This window comes from Eriocheir sinensis, chromosome 18 (genome assembly GCF_024679095.1).
Source record: "Eriocheir sinensis breed Jianghai 21 chromosome 18, ASM2467909v1, whole genome shotgun sequence".
NCBI lineage: Eukaryota > Metazoa > Arthropoda > Malacostraca > Decapoda > Varunidae > Eriocheir > Eriocheir sinensis.
In genome coordinates, this window is record NC_066526.1 from 7237777 (window position 1) to 7265054 (window position 27278).

The following is a 27278-nucleotide window of genomic DNA, read 5'->3' on the forward strand; positions in this document are numbered from 1 at the left end:
GCAGAGGAGAGACAAGATTAGTGGAGGTGAAGCAAATGTGAACTAACTTTAATGTGTAGAGTAACTGCAATGATGAATAATTTAATTACTTGATATGACCCATGTTGAGTATCTCAATAAATTACCAGAGTAATGGTGAGAGCAAATGAAAGACATGGTTGGTGGGGATGATGCAAAAGAGAACTTTGACATGAAGAAATCAGGAACACTTTCATTATTTGTGATGACATGTATGGTGATATGATGTGGATTGAGCATTTTGTACAAGATTCAAGGAGTAGCACTTAGAAGGTCAAGCATCCATTTGTCTGTGATCCGAGTACACATCTATGTCCATATATGCATCTGAGTCATGTTCTTTAGTGCATTACAAATATGAGTTATGTGTAAGCATGGTGGTATAGAGGGAGAGATAAGAGAAAGGGCATTGCAAGGAAGAAGGGTGGTAGGGTCTTTGGGACGAATCATGAATGGCAGAAGTGTGAGCATAGAGGTAAAGAGGGATTTGAGAAATACAATAATAGTACCAACCCTCACAAATACAAGTGAAACGTGGGCCTGGAATGAAAGTCAGAGGTCTAGAGTGCAGGCAGTGGAAATGAGTTATCTGAGGAGTGCTTGTGGTGTGAGTAGAATGGATGGAATGAGTAATGAAAGTGTGTATGAGCATTTTGGAATGTGTCATAGGGGTGAAGGGAAGAAGTGTGGAGTGGTGGAAGAAGTGAAGCGACAGACTTTAAAGTGGTTTGGCCACATGGAGCGAATGGAGGAGAGTAAGATGACCAGAAGGGTGTATGTGAGTGAGATAGAGGGAGGGAATGCTAGAGGACGACCTCCAGTGAAATGGAGGGATAGGGTGCAAGAGTACGTTAGGGAGAGGGGGGAAAGATCTTTGAGAAAATTTGAGCAGGCAAGGAGGGAGTGTCTGGATAGAGAAAGTTGGAAGCTCTTCTGCCGTGGCCATCCCCTGGTGGGAGCTCCTAGGAGCAGGCGTCGATGAAATGATGATGATGACAAATATATCTTCAAACTCAACTTAGTAAACTTTTGAGGCAGGGTAAGACAGCCAACCATTGCTATATGATTGATCAATGTATGATTGATAACTTACATGATCTTGAACTTTCCCTAACAGAAATTAATATACGATCCTCTACATCAATGGTTTCCAAACTTCTCCAGGTTGCCGCCCCCTTGACTCACAGGTGAGTTCCTACCGACCCCACCCACTCACATTCTGACTTCAGACTACATAACAAAATAAAGCCATGCTCTTGTTTATATTTCTTATTTCAATTTCATTACCTAAAAATCTTGTGTTCTTTAGCTTACACAGCCTTAGTGTTTGAGACATTTAAAAAAAAAACAAGAAGTTATTAATTACTCCTAATGCCACCCTGCCACACCCTTACAACCCTCTTTTACCTCACTGCCAACAGGTGGGAGGCACTGCCTGCTTTGGGAACCACTGCTCTGCGTGGTGCAATTGCATGATCAAATCACACCGCACTGTGGTGGTGCAGTCATATAATTGATATGCCACACAGGGAAGTGTATTTCTTACCATGCTAACTTCAGTCTATCTGCATTCAAACACATCTATACATTTTTCCTTTGCTTCACTATAGTCTGACACAAATAAGAAGTCAGTTTAGGTGGGGGGGCCTGAACCACTTCACAGCACTACTGCACCCCCCCCAATACATCACTCTCTCCCTAATATGTCACGTACATACTATTTAAGATTGTGAATGAAATATTCTGTATTCACTAAATAAGATTTGGCAGCACTATGGCCAGGGAACTCTCTGAGCAGGCCCCACCCAAACTGACTTCATAGCTGAGTTGGACAAGAGCCACATAGTGTTTTTGATCTGTATCTGCATCACCCACTTCTTTCTCTTCTCATTCTCCCCTGGCCCCTACCCCTTCCTCCTCTCCCTCATCTCCTTCCTCTTCATCCTCCTCCTCCTCCTGCCTTCAGCACGAATAACAGACTTCAGTCCCTTTGCTCACAAGAAAATGTCCAGTTCGTTAACTTGTGGAACAATTTTTACTACGATTCGGACTTGTTCCTCGCCGATGGCATCCACTTAAACCCCGTTGCAGCAGCCCATTTCGGGAGGCTGCTCTGTGACCAAGTGGCTCTTTGAAAGCCAAAAAATGCCAAGGTGAGAACACCAGCAGCTCCATCATGAGGGAGCACTCAACCCATGCAACCCCCGACTCGAATCATATTAAAGCTTGCTATATAAACACTCGTAGCCAACATAACAACTTTGAGGACTTAGAAGCACTCGCAGCTACAAATCATTATCAGATCATCAGAGTCACAGAATCTTGGATAGACACTTTAAATAGAGATTTCATTGCGGAATATAGATTACCAGGTTATACGATTTTTAGTCAAGAAAGAGAGAACAGACAGGGTGGAGGCGTTATCTTATATATCCACAACTCTCTCCATCCAGTATCCGTGAAAACAGATATTATAACCGATGTGGACATGGTCTTCATTGGAATTAAAAATAAGTCTCGTAAAATAGTAGTAGGACTAATCTATAGACCGCCAAGGCAGACTCTTGATATCGACCACGTGTTAAGTGAATTATTATTAGAAACAAGTAGCAGTTGCGGGGCAGTGAAAAGATGGGGCGAACCGTTGAACTTTCATACAGTACTCTCATACCTGTACACAAATTTATTAGAAAGTGATTTACATTATCACATTCAAGAACCAACTAGGGAAAATAATATATACTTGACCTTATCTTTTCAACGACAGCTGATCTAGTTAACGAAGTAAAAAGTTGGTCCAATTTTTAGTTCTAGCGATCACTGAATAATCACATTCAGCAGCAAGATGAATGAAAGTAAAATTTTAAATCATCCTGACTGGACTGTAATTTTGACGGAAACAGATATTGATAAATTCTGGGAGGCCTTCACCACAATATTGAACAATGCCATAAACACTTCCCTGCGCTATGATGGGCTGGGGACGACTACCATCCAGGCCCCTCAAGCAAGCCTACTGGCGCTATAGGTGTAGACATGAAAAAAAAAAAAAAAAAAAAAAAAAAAAAAAAAGCATACCTTATTGAACAGATGTTCAACTATAAAGAAGAAACGCAAATGGAGGAATAACAAAATTAAAAATAGCCTCTCTTAAAAACACGTATACAGTAGATACATATCAACCCAGAGTAAGGCTGACAAATTAAGAGTTGGACAGAATTCGCCGCGAAGCCAAGAAATTAATAAAACGAAGCAAGAAAAATCTTCAAGGATATATAGCGGAAACAAGTAAATTTAATCCTCAAGATTTTTTTAGCTATGAAAATAATAAAAAGTCGCTCGCCTGTAGTAGCGGACCGCTTGCTAATGAAAATGGTAACCACACGAATGATGAAAATGAATTGGCTACAATCCTAAATACCTTTTTTCCATTCGTCTTTACTGACGAAGATTGTTTATCACCTCAACCGCCAGAGGGTAATAGGACCGAAATTTTTTTAAATGGCGTGTTCATCGTAGAAAGTGACATTTTACACACAATTGAAAAGATTGAAGTAAGCAAAGCTTCTGGTCCAGACAAAATTACCCCTACAATTTTAAAAGAAATCAAACATCAGATTTGTAAACCACTCTCTATCTTATTCAATAAATCTTTAACCCTTGCATTACGGCGATCGTATATATAAGTGCGCTACCACACACCACACCCGTGTGGGGATCATATATATAATCATCACACTCTACACTCCCTACGTTTCAAATATACCGTCAGTTCTTGACTCAGAAGAATGGTGGAGGCATCTGGCATCCGTACACACACTCATTCGTCTCAGCGCGCACCCTACCAAAGGCCACAGATCATTTTCCACTCTTGTTTGAAATACATCTGGCATCTCTCGTGACGCGTCAAGCAGTTCCTCTGCTCCGGGCAGAAGTAGACCGCGGGCGAATCAAAGTGACAGTGACTCTGATGACTGCTATGGTAGTGACATTGACAGAGTAACACACACACAAACACACCACTCCGGTAGCTCAATCAGTTAAAGCGCCGCGCTGCAAGGCTTCACGGCCCCGCTCAGGCCGGATTCTTTCCCCGTGCACAACATCCAGAGAAATATATCGCCATCCGTACTCTAAGGGTTAACAGCTGGAAAAGTTCTGTCGGATTGGAAACTTGCAAATGCCACACCCATTTTCAAAAAGGGGGACAAGTCTCATCCAGGAAACTATCGACCAATTAGCCTGACATCGATTGTTTGTAAGTTAATGGAGACTATCATTCGCGACAATATGGTGAAATTCTTTGAAGAAAATAATATGATAAATAATTCGCAACATGGTTTCCGTAGTAAACGTTTGTGTTTAACTAATTTACTTGATTTTTTTCACTACATTTTTGAGGTGTTCGATGAAAGCAGATCAGTAGATATCATATATCTGAATTTTCAAAAGTCATTTGATAAGGTCCCCCACAAACGGTTGCTCAGCAAACTATTGGCACACGGTATCTCAGGTAACATTCACAATTGGCTTGTGAACTGGCTCTCTGAGTGGAAACAGAGAGTAGTTCTAAACAGTGTTTCATCTAACTGGCTCGATGTCAGAAGCGACGTACCTCAAGGATCAGTGCTTGGCCCCATGCTCTTCTTAATTTATGTTAATGATATCGATGATGGACTCACTTGTAAAATATCAAAATTTGTGAATGACACAAAAATCGCTAGTAAGGTAACTACGACACTCAACAAAGAATCATTACAATCAGATCTAGATCAACTTGCATGTTGGGCCAATCCATGGCAAATAAAATTTAACGTAGACAAATGTAAGGTGTTAAACATCGGAAACAATAACAATCGCGTTTAGTACGTAATGAATTGCCAACAACTTTCTGCAGTAAGTAAAGAAATGGATCTTGGAATCACTATATCAAGCGATTTAAAGACCAGTCACCATTGTTCAAAAGTAGTTAAAACCACAACAAATTGGTTGGCTTCATCAGATGAATCTTTAATAATAAACTGGAAAAAATATTAAAATTGTATAATTCGCTGGTTCGACCCCATCTAAAGTACTGTGTACAGTTTTGGTCTCCCTATTACAGAAAAGACGTAAAAAAGTTAAAACGGGTTCAAAGGAGAATAACAAAAATGATTCCCAGATTAAGAAATTTATCTTATGAACAAAGGAAGTAAATTTATTCAGCCTATCAAAACGAAGAATGCGAGGCGATCTAATAGAAGTGTTGAAAATGTTTAAAGGATTCAGTGATATTAATTTTTTTAATTTTTTTTACAACAAAGGAGACAGCTCAAGGGCACAAAAAAAGGAAACAATAACAAAAGAAAAAAAAAGCCCGCTACTCACTGCTCCTAAAAAAAAAATCAAAAGAGGTGGCCGAAAGATAGGTCAATTTCGGGAGGAGAGGTGTCCTGATACCCTTCTCTTGAAAGAGTTCAAGTCGTAGGCAGGAGGAAATACAGATGAAGGAAGATTGTTCCAGAGTTTACCAGCGTGAGGGATGAAAGAGTGAAGATGCTGGTTACCTCTTGCATAAGGGGTTTGGACAGTATAGGGATGAGCATGAGTGAAAGTCGTGTGCAGTGGGGCCACGGGAGGGGGGGAGGCATGCAGTTAGCAAGTTCAGAAGAGCAGTCAGCGTGAAAATATCGATAGAAGATAGAGACGCAACACTGCGACGGAATTTAGGAGGTAGAAGACTATCAGTAGGAGGAGGAGAGCTGATAAGACAAAGAGCCTGAGACTCCACTCTGTCCAGAAGAGCTGTGTGAGTGGAGCCCCCCCCACACGTGAGATGCATACTCCATACGAGGGCGGACAAGTCCCCTGTATATGGATAGCAACTGTGCGGGGGAGACGAACTGGCGGAGACGATACAGAACGCCCAACCTCGAGGAAGCTGATTTAGCGAGAGAGGAGATGTGAAGTTTCCAGTTGAGATTTTGAGTTAAGGATAGACCGAGGATGTTTAGTGTTGAAGATGGTGATAGCTGAGTGTTGTCGAAGAATAGGGGATAGGTGTTTGGAAGATTGTGTTTAGTTGATAGGTGGAGAAATTTAGTTTTTGAGGCATTGAAGGACACAAGGTTCCTTCTGCCCCAATCGGAAATGATAGCAAGGTCTGAGGTTAAGCGTTCTGCAACCTAAAGTCTGGAGTCGTGTACTTCCTGTTGTGATGGTCTTCTATTGAAAGAAGTTGAATAATGCAGAGTGGAGTCATCGGCGTATGAGTGGATAGGACAGTTTGTTATGGAAAGAAGATCACTGATGAATAACAGGAAGAGAGTGGGTGATAGGACAGAGCCCTGTGGAACACCACTGTTGATAGGTTTAGAGGAAGAACAGTGACCGTCTACCACCCCAGAGATAGAACGGCCAGAAAGGAAACTGGAGATAAAGGAACAGAGAGAGGGATAGAATCTGAAAGAGGGCAGTTTAGAAAGCAAAGACTTGTGCCAGACTCTATCGAAGGCTTTCGATATGTCTAGCGCAACAGAGAAAGTTTCACCGAAACTTCTTAGAGAGGATGACTAAGAGTCAGTTAAGAGAGCAAGAAGATCGCCAGTAGAACGCCCCTTGAGGAATCCATACTGGCGTTCAGATAGAAGGTTAGAAGTGGAAAGGTGCTTTTGAATCTTCCGGTTAAGGATTGATTCAAAAGCTTTAGATAGACAGGAAAGTAAAGCTATAGGGCGGTAGTTTGAGGGATTGGAGCGGTCACCCTTCTTAGGCACAGGCTGTACAAAGGCATACTTCCAGCAGGAAGGAAAGGTAGATGTTGATAGGCAGAGATGAAAGAGTTTGACCAGGCAGGGTGTCAGCACGGAAGCACAGTTTTTAAGGGCAATAGGAGACACTCCATCAGGTCCATAAGCCTTCTGAGAGTTGAGGCCAGAGAGGGCATAGAAAACATCATTTGGAAGAATCTTAATAACAGGCATAAAGGAGTCAGAGGGGGGATGAGTAGGAGGAATATGCCCAGAATCGTCCAGGGTGGAGTTCTTACAGAAAGTTTGAGCAAAGAGTTCAGCCTTAGAGACAGATGAGACGGAGGATGTGGAAGATTACTTTACAATTGATCGATCAAATAGAACAAGAAGAAATAACAATTTCAATATAAGTGGTAAAAGATTCTCGTTGCACGAAGCCAAACACTTCTTCTTCAATCGAGTTGATAATGTTTGGAATTCTCTACCCTGTGATGTCATTGATAGAATGATAGTACAACAGTTACGGCCTTCAAGAATAGATTAGACAAGTATTTTGAATCCAACCAGCATCTAAGATATTACTCATTGTCATAATAACGTTACGTTCTTTCGAATACTGGTGTCCTTGTCCGTTTTTATCGCCCGGTTAGTGGTAGTTAATGGTAATTCTTCCCTCTTTCCTACATAATTTTCATGCAGTTTTTTCATGCTGCACGGTTCTTTTTCCTTTCCTGCCAGCTTTGGCTGGAGGGATGGGGGTGTGGGGAGAAGCCTTCGCCTTTGCTGTCCTTCATCTTCCACCTTTGATTAGATAGTTAGTGTAGCTTGTCACAAACAGCCTCGTAAGGACCATCAGGTCTGCCGTTGTTTGTTCTTCCTCTGTGTTCCTCCTCCTCCCCTATCTCTTCCACAGCTACAGCCACTACCCTCCCCCCTACCTACCCTCTTCCCCGTTCCACACAGTCCCATCCTGTTACCACCACTACCTCCCTCTCCCCACCCCTTCCTCCTATTTCAGCTCCCCTTCCCTCTCCTGGCGCCATTCCTGGTAGGAATGTTTTAGTGGTGGGAGACAGTCAAGTCAGGCTCACTGACAGGTACTTTTGTTCAAGGGATAAGGGGAATAGACTTAGAGGTTGCTTTCCCGGGGCAGGCGTACAGCACGTTTCTGACAGGATTGAGGATATTTCAGCGGGGAAAAGTACTCAGCCTAACATCTTCTGGAGTTTCAGTGGCAATGATATCGGTAGAGTGGGAAGCAAAGAGTTCTTTAGGCGCTTTAGGGAATCGTTTACTAAAGTGAGAGACTTTGGTAGGGTGCTGGCCGTTTGTGGTGTTTTGCCAAGGTGAGGGATAGCTTTCCAGGGCCTTAGCAGTAAACAGTAGGCTGGTGGCCCACTGTAAGTGTAATGGTTGGCTTTTCATTGATAATTGGGGCCTCTTCTATGATAAAGGTACCTTGTATGCCAAGGATGGTGTGCACCTGTCACTCCAGGGGGTTGAGATTCTCGCAGACTCCCTCGAGCGATCACTTAGCACCCTACAGGATTTTTTAGGGTAGGCGAGGGGGGAGGACCTAACATCAGTGGACTGGGACTAGGGAGCTCAGGATTAATCGAAAGGATGCAACAAAGGATGGTCTAATGGCTTATTATTCAACAGTAGGAGTCTCAGGAACAAGATAGATCTACTGAGGGGGAAAGCATGTGTAGAAAAATTCAACATTATAGCAATCACGGAAACATGGGTGGATACTGTAAACAAAAACTTCATGTCAGAAATGGAAATAGATGGTTATCAGATGTTTCACAAAGACAGAAAGGGAAGAAGGGGAGGGGTGGCACTTTATGGTAAAGACACACTCAAATGTTCCGCTAACAATTCTGTTCAAACAAATGGCGACTCAGAATCAGTTTGGGTGGACGTCCACAAAGGGGAAGACAAACTTACTCTAGGGGTTCTTTACAGGCCACCCAACCTTGGCAGGCAGGACACGGATATATTACTACAAGAGGTTGGCAGGGCGAGCAGGAGCAAAAATGTCTGCATAATGGGGGATTTTGACTATAGGAATATAGACTGGGAAGGCATGGTGGGTGATCTAGAATCTGAGGATTTTCTGAAAGTAATACAAGGTAATTTTCTCAAGCAGACAGTAACTGAGCCCACCAGAGGTAACAACATTTTAGACTTAGTCTTAACCAACAATGAGAATATGATCAGTGAGCTAGACGTTGGGGAAGAACTAGGTGGAAGTGATCACAAGGAGATTAGGTTTAACTTAGACTGGGCGGTGACTCATGAACTCAACCCTGTGTTGGTGCCAGACTTTAGAAGGGCTGATTACGAGGGGCTCAGAAGACACCTTGAGGAGGTAAATTGGGGAACCTTAGGGCTGGATGAGGGCCAGATCTCAGGGATGGAACCTGAAGGGCAGGGGAACCATGTAGAAATGATCTACAATAATTTAGTTACAGTAATAGCAGAGGGTCAGAGAAAGCATATCCCTTATCAAGCACGTAGAAAGGAAAATAACGACCATAAATGGATGACCCACAGACTCAAGCATGAGATTGGCTTGAAGAGAGGAATTTATAGGAAAATAAAGAATGGGGAAACCCATCTCGGGGGTAGGTATATTGAACTAGCCAGATCGGTGAAGTACAACACCCGCCTAGCAAAAAGAAATTATGAGATTAGGGTAGCCAACGAGGCCAAAAGTGATCCCAAGGGCTTCTTCAAATTGTACAGAACGAAAACAAGGGAAAGAATTACACTGCTGAAAACAAACACAGGTGAGCTCGTTGAGAATGAAGAAGATAAGAGTCAAATGTTGAATGACTATTTCCTCTCAGTTTTTGTGCAGGAAAATCTAACAACCATTCCAGAGTGAGTTCAGGTATGTGAGGGCAGAGACAACAACAAGTTGAGGGATGTGATCATCACTAGGCATGTAGTCCAGGATGAGATTTATAGGTTGAAGAAAAACAAATCGCCAGGCCCAGATGAAATATTCCCACGAGTTCTGAAAAAAAGCAAGGAGGTCCTCAGTGGCCTACCTATCGATGTCTTTAAGATGTCGGTAAATTCTGGGTATGTGCCCAACCATTGGAAAGTAGCTAATGTGACGCTGATTTTCAAAAAGGGAGACAAGTCAGCCACCTCAAATTATCGCCCAATTAGCTTAACATCAGTTGTAGGCAAGATGTTGGAGTCAATTATAACCAGGAGCATTCGGGACCATCTAGAGAAGCATAGTTTAATTCATGACTCACAGCATGGGTTCACGAAGGGTAGGTCTTGCCTTACTAACCTGTTGTCCTTCTACACTAAAGTAATCGAAGTGGTTAACAAAGATGAAAACTATGACATACTATATCAAGATTTCAGTAAAGCGTTCGACAAAGTCCCTCATCACCGGCTATTACTAAAACTACAGGCTCACGGTGTAGATGGGAAAGTTTTGAACTGGATTAGGGCTTGGCTTAGTGGTAGGAAGCAGAGTGCAAACCAATGGTAAAAAATCTGAATGGGGCAGTGTTACGAGTGGAGTCCCGCAGGGGTCGGTGCTGGGTCCACTGCTTTTTATCATTTACAACAAAGATTTGGACACAGGAATTAGTAGTGATGTCAGTAAGTTCGCAGATGATACCAAGATTGGTAGAGTAATCCAATCAGACCAGGACGCTAGCATTCTCCAGGATGAGCTTGACAGACTATATGATTGGGCGGGGAAATGGCAGATGGAATTTAATGTCGGGAAGTATAGTATTCTCAGCGTAGGTAGGAATAACCCCTCACAAAATTACTCCTTAAATGATACTCCTTTAGGCAGGTCTGGGTGTGAGAGAGACTTAGGAGTCTTAGTGACCTCCGTCCTAGGGCTCAATGCATTCAAGCTAAAAATCGTGCAAACAGGGTACTGGGTTTCATCTCAAGGAGTGTAAGCAATAGGAGTGCTGAAGTCATCCTCAAGCTTTACTTAGCACTAGTTAGACCTCGTCTCGATTATGCAGTTCAGTTCTGGTCACCCTACTATAGAATGGATATCAAGATGTTAGAATCTATACAGAGGAGGATGACAAAAATGATTCAAGGGGTGAGAAACTTGCCTTATGAGAACAGACTGAAGCATTTAAACCTACACTCTCTAGAAAGGTGAAGGTTGCGAGGAGACCTAATCAAAGTCTATAAATGGATGAAAGGCTTCAATAAAGGGGATGTCCATAGGGTTTTGGTTGTAAAAGAATCAAGTAGGACACGTAGCAATGGTTTTAAGTTAGATAAATTCAGATTCATCAAAGACATAGGCAAGAATTGGTTTACCAATAGAGTGGTGGATGAATGGAACAGGCTTGGCAGCCATATTGTGTGTGCCAATTCCATAGATACATTCAAGAAGAGGTTGGATAAAGTCATGGATAGAGGTAAAGGTGGGGTTAGGATTACAGGAGCTGCCTTGTATAGGTCAACCGGCCTCTTGCTCTTATGTTCTTATGTTTTTATGTTCTTAATTCTGTTACAGTTCTAATGGCATCTCAGCATAGTAAACGTGAGGCAACCAGTGCCCAGTGCAAAAGGCAAAGGCAAAACTTTAGGTTGGAAGCTGGACATTCTACAGCAACTTCATGAAATTCATGGAGCGAACAACATGGGTTGCCACTTGGGGCTCTCACTCTTGTGTTTGTTGGGAGTTGTTTTAGAATTAATTCTTCATTATTTTTAGTGATTACATATGTATCCCCATTAAACCACCCACATTACAATGCTATCAGTAAATGATGGATTCCTTCATGATAATTTTTGTATTTGATGCCTGTATTATGAGGAAGTGTTGCAATTACTGACATAGCCATAGCCATGGTAAGATCAATGGATGCTTCTTGACCATGGATTTGATTTTTCAGTGACATGGATCACAGACAAGTGAGTGCCCAGCCAAAAGCCTGTAAAAGAGAAGGATGGGAGTAAAAAAATTCTTAATGTGAGACAAAGCATTCCATACCTTGACTGGGTGAGGGTCTACGCCATAGGTATCCAAGACGGCTGCCTTTTTGAGGAATGCTGTCTCTGCCATGAGTGGTGTGTGGTTCTTGAGGGTTGGGTGATGTTCCATGATTTTTTCCTCAATTTTTGGCGTCTGCTTGAGTAGGATCTTAAAGTCGCTGATGTAGTTCCCGTAATGCTTGGTCGGGTCATAGTCACCAATCTCAGCTGTTGATACAATAAAGCAACTAAGTAATCAAATAAATAATTATATCAATCAGTCAATCAATAAATAAATAAATAAATAATCAATAAATAAAATCATGATGCCACTGCATCTTTAAGAATTTTAAGGCATTCAGTGGGATATAACTAATTTATCTACCTCTCCCACCCCCTTACACAGGTGGTGCACCTGGAGACAATTCGTTAGAGGGGACATGGTGCTGGAGCATGTGGCCGTCTGGTAGATCAACCACTTACCTCACAGCTGCCAAGGCAGACAACATCCAATGTAACTACTACAAACGTATCATTCCAGAAAAGGAAATTTGTGTCAAACTCATCTCCAACAGGGCCAAAAATTGTTAAATCAGTGTTCGTTAATGTTTTGGAAATGCCACACCCTTATGAATATCTGGTGAAAGCCACGGCCCCCTCCTCTCGAATTCCGTTGATGACAAGTTATCAGAGGTCGAAATCTTTGGTCAGTTTTACTGCATATTACCTGACAGAAGTACCTCACTTACTGCCTTATCTTCAATAAGCTAAAGATCCCCTATATAACACCAATTACATTTTACAGAAAGAAATTTGTGGAAACATCAATGCCTCTCCAGTTATTGACTAATATCTGCCACTTAAGTTCTACTGCACAGTTTCTTCCCTTACTATCATTTTCTGCAGTTTCTTCCCTTACTATCATTTAGTGCCAACTGCTCTTCTGAACTTTCTGCTGACCGTATGCCTCGTATCTTCCCATGATCTCCCACAAAATGATTTTCTACTCTAGCTCATATTCTACCTATGCTGTCCAACTTCCTAATGCAAGAGATAACTGGTATCTTCATTATTTCACCCCTTTCAATAGTAAACTCTACAATAGCCTTTTTACATGTGTATTTTCTTCCTCTAACAACCTCAGTGCTTTCAGGACGGGAGTATGAAGACATTTTGGGAACCTAGATTGATAACTTTTTTGGCATCTGCTCTTTTGAAAAAACAGTAATTTGAGGACTTTTTCTTGTCTTGCTTTACCTTTGGCTAATGGCTGTGCTGAAAAAACAACACACCCTGGGTTACATCAATCCCTCTCATATATTTGTGCTTTATTAATGAAGTTCTTAAGTTTCAGTGAAATGGTTCCTGAGTTGTAGGGCTAAGCTAGCCAAAGCATAAACACACCAACATCCAAATCCTTTTATAAATGAGGCTGAGTAAAGCACCCTTCATCCTCCATGATCTAGTGTTTAGCGTTCCTTGCGACAAATTCATGGGCCTAGGTTCAAATATCAGGCCAGGCAGTTGGTGTACAGCCCATCCAGCTTTTCATCCTCCATTTGGGGCTGGTCGACAGATGGGTACCTGGGGAAACCTGGCTAAGATAAACTGTGTTAACCAGGATGTCACACTGGCCCTATGTCCCAGGATAATGAATTCTTACCCACCATAGGCTCAAGGGCCAACACGATGGAGATGAGAACTGTGGCCCGCCCAGCTATAGCGTCGGTAAAATGAAAGTAAAGTTGAGGACTTACACTAAGATGCATGTGGCCACAGTGCTCACCTGTCACATTAGCCCTTGAGCCAGTGGCAGGCAAGAATCCAGTACCCAAGGACACTGTGCCAATGTGACCTCTGAGTTACCACTATTTACTTTCCTCAAGTTTTCCAAGGTACCCGTTTATCATGCAGACCCAATGGGAAGATGAACAGCTGGATGCCCTGTGTGCTGGCAGCTCAGACCAGGTTCAAATCTGAGCCTGAGGACGTGTAGCTACATGCCCCCCACGACACCACACAGAGGCACAAGAGGCTAAGTAGTTATTAATGTCCAATGTGCAGTTATCAGCCCCTGAAACATGGGATTAAGAATACAGCTGCACCTCTACATCTATTGGGGACTAGGTAACAGAGACACCCATGGATGTTAAAAATCCGCTGATATTTGCTGCCCCCCTTTTGAACACCCTTTCTTCTTTTTTACATCCAGCCCAAAGCAAATGTTGAAATGTCTAACTGGTTCCAAGGTAAACTTATTTTTCCTTGTTTATGAATAAAAAAGTCAAAATCAATGTTTGACACACACACACAGGGAGTGAACATCTATACGAGTTTGTTTGCTGATGATGCTAAGTTGCTGAGGAGGATAGGAAGTGAAGAGGAGTGTCAAGCACTGCAACAGGACCTAGGCAAGACATGGGAATGGAGTTGTAGATGGAAAATGGAATTTGATATCAGAAAGTGCAGTGTGATGGAATTTGGAAAAAGCAAAGAGAATTTTTGGTAGTTATACATTGGGAAATAAAAGCATTTGTTTATTATTTATATCAATGACTTAGATACAGGAATTAGTAGTGATGTTAGTAAATTTGCAGATGATACCAAGATCGGTAGAGTAATTGAGTCGGATCAGAACGCTAGTATTCTCCAAGGTGAACTCAACAGATTGTATGACTGGGCGGATAAATGGCAGATGGAGTTCAATGTAGGGAAGTGCAGTATTCTGAGTGTAGGTAGGAACAACCCCTCACACCCCCAGGGGTGACACCGACCGACTGGGAACAAAGGGAAACCCGACGAAATCGTCAGAAACAAAGTGAAAACGTCCGATAATCATAGTGAAGTCAGCAGAGTAGTGACCTTGAGCCAGTCACACACACACACACACACACACACACACACACACACACACACTCTATCACGGTTACCAAGTATTGAATTACGGAACCATTTTTGTACGCACAAGGGTGGGCCGCGAGCCAAGCTGGGCCAGCCACAAGCGGATGGGGGTAGCTGTGGAACACTTATGGGCGACGATGAGTAGAATTTTTTTTCTTTTTTAATGTCTACGCCTATTGTGCCGGTAGGCTTGCTTGAGGGGCCTGGATGGTAGTCGGCCCCGGCCCGTCATGGCGCAGGCAAGTGTTTATAGTGGCGCCATCTTCTCTTGGCTCATGCTGCCCCCTGGAACTCGTTCTTGATTAATTTGGACGGTTTCCTCTAGAGTCCGGGTTGATGGGTGGTCTTCAGGACAGCATGTGAGTAGTTTTAAACCACTCGGCGGTGACTGAAAAATCCGAGGTGGTAGCGTGGGGATAGGGCGGTACGCTACGGGATAATCTGGTCTTACTCAGTAACTACTCCAGGCACTCCAGGCCATTCCTCCTCACCACTTCTTCATATGAAATTCCATCTTGCCATCTGATTGCCATCAAATATCTAAGCATTCTCACATCACATCATATCAATAGTGCTTCCAGCTGTTTCGTCGTAGCCCAAGTCTCTGCCCCATACAGGAGCACCGATCTCACACACGCTCTGTACACCTGTGCTCTGCTGCCAAGCGGGATATTCTGGTTCACTAATAAGCTTGCCAGTTCCCTCCAGCTCTTCCAAGCACAAGCTATCCTCCCTCTCACTGCAGCTTCTGCTCCTCCTTCACACTGTATGACATCCCCAAGGTAGCAGAAGCTGTCCACTACCTCTACAGGGGCTTCATCCATCCGCACTTGCCTCACTTCCACCTCTATCCGTCCTCCTCCAACACAAGTTGGACAACAGAAGTCGACAACAGCTCCACACACATCTCTTACACCCAAACATCTCTGATGACACCACCTTTCACATCCTGCACACCACACCAAGTTCTCTCTCACCCCTCTTCCACAGCAACCACACGGATATCTCCCACTCTCCATTCTTATCATCGGCTCCTGTCCAGATATCACAACCTTCGTCTTTTCCATGGTCACTCTCAGCCCTCTTCCATGCCCTGATCTGTCCTCAAACCTAAGTGATTCTACATTAATCAGATGGCTCCAAAACTTTGCACTTCTACTCTAGTTAATATTAAGTAGAAGGAAGTGTCGATCGAGCTTGTTTTAAAGGGGGGCACCCAGGGGGTGCTATATCTCATGACTGGTATACCCTATGGGTCTGAAATCATAGTATGTTATTTGTATACATTTACTTTTACTTCATGTGAGTTTCATGAAATTTGGCTGATTTGCCAGGGATAACTTACAAAAAACAAAAAATTAAATTTGCCACACAGCCTTTGTTTATCAGTCAATTGATTTGACAAAAATACCATAGAAACATCTTATGTATCTCTACAACTCCAAGTGATTACAGTTTTTATTTTTGGCTTGGTAAATTTTTTTTTTTTAAATCAAACTTATTATTTTCTCTCCTCTGCATGCCCGTTATTTTTCAAAATAATTCAAAAGTTCTCACATACAAAAATCGACTGTTGTTTGTACTCTTTATTGATGCAAAACAATAAACAATCAGATTTATAGTAATGTCTGTGAGGGTTTTCAAAACCGGAAAATACACTTTTCGAGAAAACGGCTGTCAAAGATTAAAATCATTGCCAATTGTGCTCCCTGTCTTACTGTATGGCTGTGAGACATGCACATTGAATAGTTATTTGAAGAGGCAAGTCTATGCCATTGGTACCAAGTGCCCTCACAGGATCATAGGGTATTGTTCATATGACTTCATGCCTAACCAGTAAGTACTAAATGAAACTGAAACAAGGCTTATTACCAGCTTAGTCCATGAATGCCAACTTTGGCTACATAGCCAAGTGATATGCTTCCAAGATGTCGATCCTGCCCATAGGGTTATTTCTGCACAAGACAACACCAAGTGTGACCATGGGGACATCCATGTAACTTATGGCTGGAGCAAGTTGATCAATTCAGCCAAGAGTGGCTTAGATTGGGAAGGGTAACTGCATGGGGGCTCACTTGAGGGACCGTCAGAGGTGGCACCTGTGGATGAATTAAGTAATGTCGATGGCACCTCTTTTGTCCCTCACCACCACTCCATGCTAAAAATAGCCTACGGTTCCTGCATACGCATCATGGCATCTGCAGAGCGATTATGTTCCCTCAGCCGTCCTGTTTCGGCGGTCTTCCTTTAGTTTCTGCTTGTTGTGTGCGTGCTGAGCATAGTCTCGACACCTCCACTGATATACGTGATGTTCTAGATGAACTAATATCTTGTTCACAGGAGTGTTCAGAGGAGTGGGAAGCAGAAGTTGGATTTTTTGGGGAATCATGAAATTCCAGCTGTCTGTCCAAATCATAATCTGATTTCACAGTTGAGTTATACAGATGATTTTCTACAACTTTTATTCAATGAAATTCATTCCAGAATGAAAAAAACTACAAAAATTTACAAAAAATTTGTTTTCGAGTTTCACTGCAACTTTGGCTGTCTGTAGGCAGTAAATTTCCAGGTAAAAGATTATAAACTATATTTTTCACACTCAATCATGATAAAATGAGCAACTTTTCTTCAATAAATTTTCCAGTACGTCACACAACTAAAAAGTAGCAATTTTGGGGAATCATGAAATTCCAGCCAAATAGTCAGTCCAAATCATAATCTGATTTCTCTGTTGAGTTATACAGATGATTTTCTACAACTTTTATTCAATGAGATTCATTCCAGAATGAAAAAACTACAAAAAATTTTATAAAGTTTTTTGTTTCAATGCAACTTTGGCTCTCTGTAGGCAGTAAATTTCCAGGTAAAAGATTATAAACTATATTTTTCAGACTCCATTGTGATATAATGAGCACCTTTTCTTCAATAAATTTTCCTGTATGTCACACCAGTAAAAAGTTGGAATTTTGGGGAATCATGGAATTCCAGCCAAACAGTCAGTCCAAATAAAAATCTGATTTCACAGTAGAGTTATACATATGCTTTCCTACAATTTTTATTCAATGAGATTCATTCCAAAATGAAAAAAATACAAAAAATTACAAAAATTAATTTTCAAATTTCACCGCAACTTTGGCTCTCTGTAGGCAGTAAATTTCCAGGTCAAAGATTATAAACTATATTTTACAGACTCCATCATGATAAAATGAGCAACTTTTTTTCAATAATTTTTTTCTGCACATCTAAAAAGTTGGAATTTTCTTGGAATTCTAACCAAATGCGACAACCTAGAAAAGAACTGATTTCACAGCAGGGTGCGCAAATTTTTTTTCTATAAAACAGCTTTTATGACGTTTTCTCAGTTTCAAAGTTAATTTTCCGCTGACTTTTGCGTTCAGGGGGATCTCCCGAGAAAAACTTTTGCGGTCAAAGGGGGTTAAACATATCATACCATACAAATTATTTACTAATAAGAGCTTCTTTCTATAAATATCAGGTAACAAAAATACGAAATGGATAATAAAAACTGAATCACTACTACCAGCAGCTGCTCACTTGAAACACATACTCAATCAGACAACTTCTCAACAGAAGCAATGTAACAGCGTTTTACACTTTTTTTAGTAATCTGATGGGATTTTTAAGGTATCATATCCGTTTTACATAAAAAATCTGGTTATGTCATGGCTTTTGGAACTTACTGATGACATAAGGTGGGGTAGAACTATAAACTGAATAAAAACATCAAACCCAAAACACAGACCTTGCACAATGTAGGCAGCAAGAATGGCAGCATCGGCCTGGGAGCAGTAGAGCCGGCCATGCAGGAGGTCCCGTCTGAGCTGAAGGAAGAGCTGGTAACGGGTTATCTCCTCTTGTAGCCTCAGTGGGTCGGCTGGGTAAAATTTCACACGGAAGCAAAACAGGATTGGTGACAGATCTGGGGGAGAATGACTTTCTGAGTATTCTAAATGCTTCAAAATCTCTAAAGCAATGTATCACCTATGCAAGTCCCTACCTATAGCACTGATACCCTGTTTTACACACTCCCTTTTTAACATTCACATTCTCTCTCCAACCTCTTGCCTTCATGTATTCCTTAATCCTATTAGTCCACCTCACCAGAGGTCCTCCTGCCAGCCCCTGCCCTCCTGTTTGACTCTCTACACCCTCTATATTAACTGACAGATCAAATTGTTCACAAACTGTCGCAGTGTGCCCACACAGTTGCCAGTTGTTGCGAGAACCTTGATGGACAGTTTCATTACAGTATCATTGGTGAATGAAATTGGGGCAAAACTGTGACCTATTTTCACCAGCTTCCTAATTTCATTCATATCAACTGTATTTCTGATTATAATTTTTTAAAATCAAAAGTAATGGGAACATAACTAGCAATAGTAAAAGCAATGATGAGCAACAGTAAAAGCAATACAGTAATCCCTCGTCTATCGTGGGGGTTAGGTTCCAGAACCCCCCGCGATAGGCGAAAATCCGTAAAGTAGCGACCTTATATTTTTATATTATTTATATATATTTTAAGGCTTTATAAACCCTCCCAACACTCTTATAAATCTTTCACACACTCCTATTGACCTTTCCCACACTCTTATAAACACTTCCTACGACGTTTCGTTGTTGCAACGCGGTCCCAATAAATGATACTATAATTCTTGTTTCGACTTTCGACATTTGCTTCGTAAATATGAACTTCGCGGGGCAGAAGAATACTCAGAGAAAGGACAATATGAGCGTACCTCACTTCTCTTACAGTAATCCCTCGTTTGTCGCGGGGGTTAGGTTCCAGAACCCCCCGTGATAGGCGAAAATCTGCGAAGTAGCGACCTTACATTTATTATATATGTATATATATATATATATATATATATATATATATATATATATATATATATATATATATATATATATATATATATATATATATATATATATATATATATATATATATATATATATTTCTTATATAAGAACGCATATCTCTGTGAATCTCGCCTCAGCCCGTGTGAACAAAGTCACCCAACCACTAGTTTCTCGAGAGATTCAAAGTTGGATATATTTCACAGGAAACTCATCAAAATTCTAGTCAGAAACTCAGTCATCAACGTGTCGGTTATTCGTGTGGTCGGTAAGTTGTGGTCACAAGAAGAAGAGCGTATCGGCTGTTCAGTTCAGCAGCTCTCCACGTGTTTAATCCAGTACCGCAAAGACCTCCACGAAACTAGATAAGCTTGGAGTAATCATTTTGAGCAAGTTTAGGACTTTAGTCTTGTTCAAGTGTCCTCACTGCCAACCTCTCGAGCATTTAACGGTAGCAAGCTGGGTATTATTCTATCGTTTGCCCATACTCACCCCTCGCAACCAAAATTGGCTAGAGGGCCATTGAGACTTCGGGGAATGCGGTGGTAAACATGAAATGCGTCGCAAATGCATAGTTTTTGAGTTATGAGGGGTTGAAAAATACCCTAGATGTAGGGAAATTCCTTACAATTACTTAGAGGTAGGAAAATTTCATACATTCCGGGGTTTTTTTTACAACGTACGGAAACCACGCAAGGTAATTATTGAAAATCACTCCGCACCTCGAAAATACGACATTACGCCTCCATATTGTACTTAAGGCATATTATACATACGGACGATGTGTTTACATGGCAACGCCATTGCAATATGAGCAGCGTTGCCAATGATCCGGTTAGCAATGATACACTAGGTGAGACCAGGTCCACCACGCGTGGTTATTTATTATTATTATTTTTTTTTTTGGAACACGCACCTTTACCTAATGCTATTTCCGATGGTACGCTAGGTTAGCAATGGTACGCTTAGTTAGCCATTAGCCCACACATGTGAGACCAGGTCCACCACGCGTGGTTATTTTTTTTTAGAACACGCACCTTTACCTAATACTATTACCGATGGTACGCTTGGTTAGCGATGGTACGCTTAGTTAGCCATTAGCCCACGCATGTGAGACCAGGTCCACCACATGTGGTTATTTTTTTTTTTTAGAACACGCACCTTTACCTAATACTATTTCCGATGGTACGCTTGGTTAGCGAAGGTACGCTTAGTTAGCCATTAGCCCACGCATGTGAGACCACCCCCCGAGTTCACACACATACACACACACAGGTCATTGGGTCATTGGGGAAGGGGATTAATTAATTAATTAATTCGACTTCTTTACTTTTAAGTACTTTGTTTTTTTTTACTATGATATATGGAGGCGTATTATCGTATTCTGGAGGCGCGGAGTCAATATCCACAATCACCTTGTATACTGGGAATACGAGCCCGTGAAGCAGATTCAAAATCCGGTCAGTAAGGATTCACGTGTTCGAACAGCTCGGGCAAGAGGTTCGAAAGCCTGCACTTCCTGCACAAGCCGCAGTAGTGTTAAAGGCGCGGTGTTGGATGGATCCCGGCTAGCCGGTGGTTTTACTTGTGTCAGTGATAAACAATCAAGATACACTGTGTTTGGTGCCACGGACTCTACTTGGAGGACAGAAACCTTGCGATGAGGTGACAACCTACTAGAGAGAGAGGGCATGAGTGTGGTGGAGGTGTTTATGTGAGCACAGATGGTCGCCGGTGCCACGCCAGATAGTGAGGTGAGCATCGTTTGGTGGGTCCACTACGCTTCTCTCCCAAAACAAGCTTGGGGATCCACTGAGTGCGTGGTTTTCGTATGGGAAACACTAAATTCGTCGCAAACATTTAATTTAGTGGTGGTGGGAGGAAAATTCCCTAAATTTAGGGAATTTCCCTAGATATAGGGAGTTTTATCCCCCCCCCCCCACACACTAAAAAAATACGTGAATGCGACGGATTTCGTGTCCCCCACCCGAAACCCCGCATTCCCACCAGGTCCCCAGGCTTGTATGGGGGGGAGGGGGGAGTATGGGCAAACACTAGAATTTTACCGCAAGCTGTAACACACTCTCCCTTTATCTCCGAGGTAACCACTGACGAACCAAGAAATGATACGGTTGCTGAGCCAATCAGCGCCCAGGATACAGAACACAGTGCTCTGGTTGGTCACCTCCCATCCATCAGCCAATAGTGTGCCGTGTACAATCACACGTGGACAAACTAGCTCAAGCGGAAGCGGCCTTAGCTGCGTTTTCCATACGTGCGAGTCTTTGTCTACTCATCTGCTGTACGCTACGTATTTGATTGATTGATTGATTGATAGTTTATTGTTGCAAGTAAAACAACAAAGGAGAAGGGAGGAGCATGCCATCCCAACCCCCAGGCAGTAAAGAGTGTGATTATACAACTAAGGATACATATGTAAGTAGCACCAGGAAACTAAAAAGATACAATGGTAGGGGACAAGTGCTAAATAAATAAAGGCCTTGATTTAGTCAAGGGAGCAGACATAAGGGACTGTACATATGGACTACAATCTAGGGGCAAATGCAGGATACTCACTAAGCACAGCTGAAAGAACATTATTGTTAATGAACCAGCCCACCAGCCCAGGCAGGTCCCAGTGGCCCTGTGGGCGGTAGGCACTAATAGCAGAACATTGCAGGACATAGTGTTTGAGCGTGTGACCCCCTGGCCTGGCACACAAGCGGCAAGGTACAGGGTCAGCCCCACTGACCTCCCAGTAATATCTATAGCTCAGCCTCAGCTGCATCACCACCAGATCATAGGATGCACTAAGCCTACCATAAATGTGGGTGCAGATACTTGATACCTGGGCATAGTGAATGCTGGAGGGACTACCATCCTGACACCTCAAGGCAAGCTGATTGGTAACAGACTCACTAACAAGGGATCTAAGTCTATTCTTAACATAATTATAGGTGTACTCAACACCTGGGTGTACATTGAGATCATCAGAGGCAGCACGAGCAAGTCTGTCTGCCTTTTCATTATGCGGCAGCCCAACATGTGAGGGCACCCAGATGAAGTGTGCAGTAGCACCACAGTGCTCCAGCAGGCTAAGGGCACTAAGGCACTTATTGACTATATCACAGTCAGAAGGGGAGGAGGACAGAAGTGCATACAAGGCACACTGACTATCAACAAACAGGTACACATCTTTCCCGAGAGCTACAGTGATATGGAGGGCTTCATATATGGCATAGAGTTCTGCCCTTGTGGAAGACAGATGATCTTCCTTAGAAACCTCAGTGTCAGTGTATTCAGAGGGGGTGGCATAGTCCCTAATAAATAATCCACAACCAGTCTTGGTGCCATTGACAGATCCATCACAAAACACATGGACAGCCTGGGTGCAGGGATATGCAGACAATTTGGTCAGAAAATGGTCCTGCAGGATTTGAGAAAGCCAAAAATCTTTAGGTTTATCTAATTTTTCTATATCAACACTGATTCTATGAGGTTTCCAAGAGGGATAACAAGGGCTGCTAATGAGGGCAAGACACGGTTCAAGGACACCAAGGTCAGATAAGAGCTTGTGGAGCTTTCTAAGGTACGATTTGGCTGGAATGTTAGGGGTGGGCTTAAAGTTACCAAGAGCCTGCCTAAGCTGTGTGTCCCCGTGACAAATCATGTGGCAGACTGTGCGGCAAGTCATTTCCTGAATTCTGCAGACAACACTGGGCAGTTCCAACTCAGCTTGGAGGACTTCTAGCTCTGCCGTCCTGGGACAACCCAGAATAATCCGCATTGCCTCATTTTGTATGAGCTCCAAGGGCTTCAGTTGAGAGGGGCTACAACGCACCAGAACTGGTGCAGCATAATCAATCAGAGACCGAATGACAGAGAGATAGAACATCCTAAGAATGGGAATTCCTGCTCCAAGACCCCTGTTTGCTAATACACGTAACGGGGCAAGGCGAGGTAGACAGAGATTGCGTACATAGTCAACGCAATGGGTATACTTCTTAAAACTAAGTTGCACTCCTAAATACTTATAACATTGTACTCGGCCTAAGGCGACAGTATTAAAGCTCGGTGAACGACATATTTTGAGACTTGTCTGATATTTAGTTTTTGAGGCATTGACAATCAGACCCATATGTATACAAAGGTCCTCAAGGTGCTGCAGGGCTGTGGTCAGGGTTCCAGGGGAATCACACTGAATGAGGATGTCGTCAGCATAAATGACAATTTCAGTGCCCCGAGGAAAGGAGTGCCGGGCAATCTTATCCATAAGGATATTGAATAACATGGGGCTGAGGACTCCACCTTGAGGGGTGCCTAGGTCAAAGGACTCTTCAGTTGATACTGCACCCTGGAACCATACCCTAGCCCGTCTGTTGTACAAATACTCCCTGATCCACCCTAAAAGTCTCCCTTTCACACCTTTCATGATGAGTTCCTCCATGATAACATCTTTATTGGCCCTATCAAAGGCACCCGTGAGGTCTATAAAAGCTCTGCAGGTGACAGTGTCATTACTCAAACATTTAACAAAACAATTGGCAGTGGAGCGACCCTTCATAAACCCATGGAGATTAGGGGACATCAAGTCACCCACCTTATAAATGAGTCGTTGCAGGATGACCCTTTCCATTAGCTTGCATAAATAAGTGGGGAGAGAAATTGGACGAAAAGTGCCGTCACCCTTAGGGATGGGAACAATGAGAGCAGATTTCCATGAAGGAGGCAAAACACTGGAGGAATACATGTTAAAGAGATCAAGAATGGGGTTATCAGGCAGGGCAAGGAGAGGGTAAAGGACGTCATAGGTTAAACCATCCTGACCAGGGGCCGTCGACTTGCCAGGCCGAATAGCGCGGAGGAGCTCATCCAAAGTAAGAGGAACACAAGTGTCGTCTACCTGGGCCACATTATGATGTACAAGGGCCATGCGCCGCAGCTGATGGCTGGCAAGAGCATCTCGATGGGCGGCAGGCAGCCCAGCCACAGCAGAGGCATTCGTCCATGTTTGCAATAAAGTCTGTGCCCTCCCAGCAGGATCAGGATCCCTAACGTGATGGTTAGGTTTGCCCCTGACCCTGTTGACATGGAGCCAAATCCTCTGCAGTGTCTGAGTCTTATGCAGCCGCCCCAAGAAGCCTGTTGACGAAGGTCAGTGAAGTGTCTAGCAACAGACACCATTGCATCCCTGGCATCATAGTCGGTGGGGTCACGCTGCCATCGCCGCTGATAGGTGGCAAGAGTTTGCTGGCAAGAAAGTATGACAGGATCCTTAGCATAAGAGGAGGAACAATGAGTGACGGCATCTACCCTAGGAGCCCTATAAGATGGGGACACAAAGCCTTCAATAACTGCAACAAGGCCCTGATACAAGGAATTAACATCAGAGAAGGTAGCCTTGGCAACAGTGTACCAAGACTCAACACATGAAACATGCATTGGCACTCGGGCAGCAGGAACAGTAAGCCTCTTTCTAGGTGTAATAGGCACAAAAGACCAAGGGAGAGTAGTTTCCAGAGCAAAGTGGTCGCTGAGTAAAGTAGGCAACAAGCAAGTCTCAATAGAGCACGGGGGCATGTTGGACAGGGCTACATAGTCTAACCTGCCACCTTGAGTGTGTGTAGGGACACTGTCACCTGTAAGCGTTACAGTATCTGTGGCGTCAAGAAAAGCTTTCCAACGAATCCCATTTACATTGGTGGTCAAATGACTGCCTAGGTCCTTATGACGAGCATTGAGATCCCCCATTAGCAATGATTTTTCTTCCAAGAAGCAACCTGGGAGGTTGTCAGCACGAAAGGCACAAGCATGAACATACAAATTTATACAATACAGGGGACCATTAGGAACATGCAGACACACAATAAGAAACTACATACCCCCCGTAACCCCCATCTCATGAAAAGTAACAGGAAGTCCATGTTTGACATATGTTGTTAACCCTCTACTGCTACCATCTCCAGGTCCTAGAGAGTGATTCACATAACCTCTCAACTGCGGCACCTCAGGCCCGACCTCTTGTAGGGCAATGACGTCGGGTTTCTGCATTATAACATATGAGTGGAGTGAACCGGGCATGCAGCCTGTTAATGTTCCAGGTCAGGAAGTGATAGGTTGTGCAGGCCATTACGAGGTCAAGGAGATATCCAGGGGCTGCTGCTGAGTGCCATCCATTCTTGCAAGGATGGCCTGCATGGTAGTATGTATGCCCGCTACCGAAGTCTCCAGTGAATCCAGCCGAGAGTAGACTGTGGTCAGGCCAGAGTCACCCACAATCTGGGCACCGCTGCCGGAGGTGTGCGAAGCTACATGGGTTCCCGTAGCCTGCACAGGAGGAACTGAGCTGAGAGGAGTACTGGCTGTTGCCTGAGGCTGGGGATCGGCCGCCGGCGAGAGCGGCAGAGAAGAGGACCCTCCAGCGTCAGCAGTCACAGGAGCCGGGCCAGGAGGAGGACATGGAGCAGGGGGAACAGGGCGAGCTTCCACATCAGTGAGGCACACAGAAACTTGAGCCAGGACAACTGAGAGGTTGGCTATTTCCTTTTGTAGGGAAAGCAGAATACTACTAGAGAGGTCAGCAGCAGAAGCGGAGACTAGTGGACCCCCAGCGGGGACTGCAGGGGCAGGTGAGGACTCACTGACAGTGCCAGCGGAGGGTTGTCGAGGTCCAGAGCTTGGTAAAGGAGTTTCCCAGGCATTATGGGCAGGGGGCAGTGCAGGGCGATAGGCTGGAGGGACAGTTTGATGGGTGTAGGGGTCCGACTGCTCCTGAAGGGGGCTGAAGAAGGGGGCAGGTTTCACAGGACACGCCCTGGAGTGGGCATTATGAGGGCCACCACAATTGCAGCACCGAGGAGGAATGGAGGCACCGTCCTGGATACGTTTCCGACACTCCTCCGAAAGGTGGCGGCCAGCACAGAACCAACACCGAGGCAAGGATCGACACTTCCAGTCCTTATGACCCCAGCGACTGCAATGGTGGCAGAGGTCAGGCTCATGTTGGTAAGGAGTGACCCACTTCCTGCCCAGACCACATATCCACACTTCATCAGGAATGTCACCCTGCACTGAACCAAGTAGTTGTGGACGTGACAGAAAGCCCGGAGGAGTGGCTAAGCAGTTCACCGACACATAGGTGGGCACACCATGAACAAGAACAGTTCTTGGTGACCCTTCCAACGGGACCAGGACCTCCCCCAGAAAGCCCTTGCGACGGTCGTACACTGGCCCAGTATCCAGCGTGATGTAAGGAACGTTCCTACCTTCCTTGAACAGCGGGTTGGCCTCTGGGTGCTGTTGGAGGAGTCCCATGAACCACAGGTGTTTGGCAGCCGTCGAGTTCTGACCTGTGGTGAGGGGCCACAACAAACTGCACCGTGTCTTGGGCACCTGTCCCTGTGTAGCAGTAACACCCACAGCTGCTGATACATCCATACTGTGACCCTCTTCCGGGGCAGGAGGGACGAGAGCCGCTTCTGCCGGACCGGGAGGACTCAGCTGAGGCACGGGCAGCGAGGAGGGTGACTCCGAGCGTGACTTTTTTTCCATGGTGTCGGGCGATGGCGAGGAGGTGGAGGAGGCGTCACTGGTTGTACTACCGGCTTGACTGTTGGCAGGACTCCATGAACGGTCTCCGGGCTCATGCCCAGGAAGGGAGGAAGCACACTCCCGCCGGAGAAGCTGCCTGGACCGAGCAAGGCGACGTTTTTTGGCTTTGCTTGTCATGACAAAGTCAGCATGGGGGACGGGAGCGTAAACCAA

At 43.8% G+C, this 27278-nt stretch overlaps 1 protein-coding gene across 6 annotated transcripts in view; it reads right to left on the reverse strand.

Moving 5' to 3' along the window:
- Positions 1-27278, reverse strand: part of LOC127000264 (FERM domain-containing protein 3-like) — a 78930-nt gene that overhangs the window by 42021 nt on the left and 9631 nt on the right. For 5 of the 6 annotated variants that reach the window (XM_050863714.1, XM_050863713.1, XM_050863717.1 and 2 more), the window contains exons 4-5: positions 18400-18576; positions 11755-11963 (exon numbers count right to left, since the gene is read on the reverse strand). In XM_050863714.1, coding sequence (XP_050719671.1) covers positions 11755-11963; positions 18400-18576 — 386 coding nt within the window. Of the gene's footprint in view, positions 1-7762; positions 9775-11754; positions 11964-18399; positions 18577-27278 lie in introns of those variants that run through there. The other variant, XM_050863718.1, reaches the window with a different exon arrangement.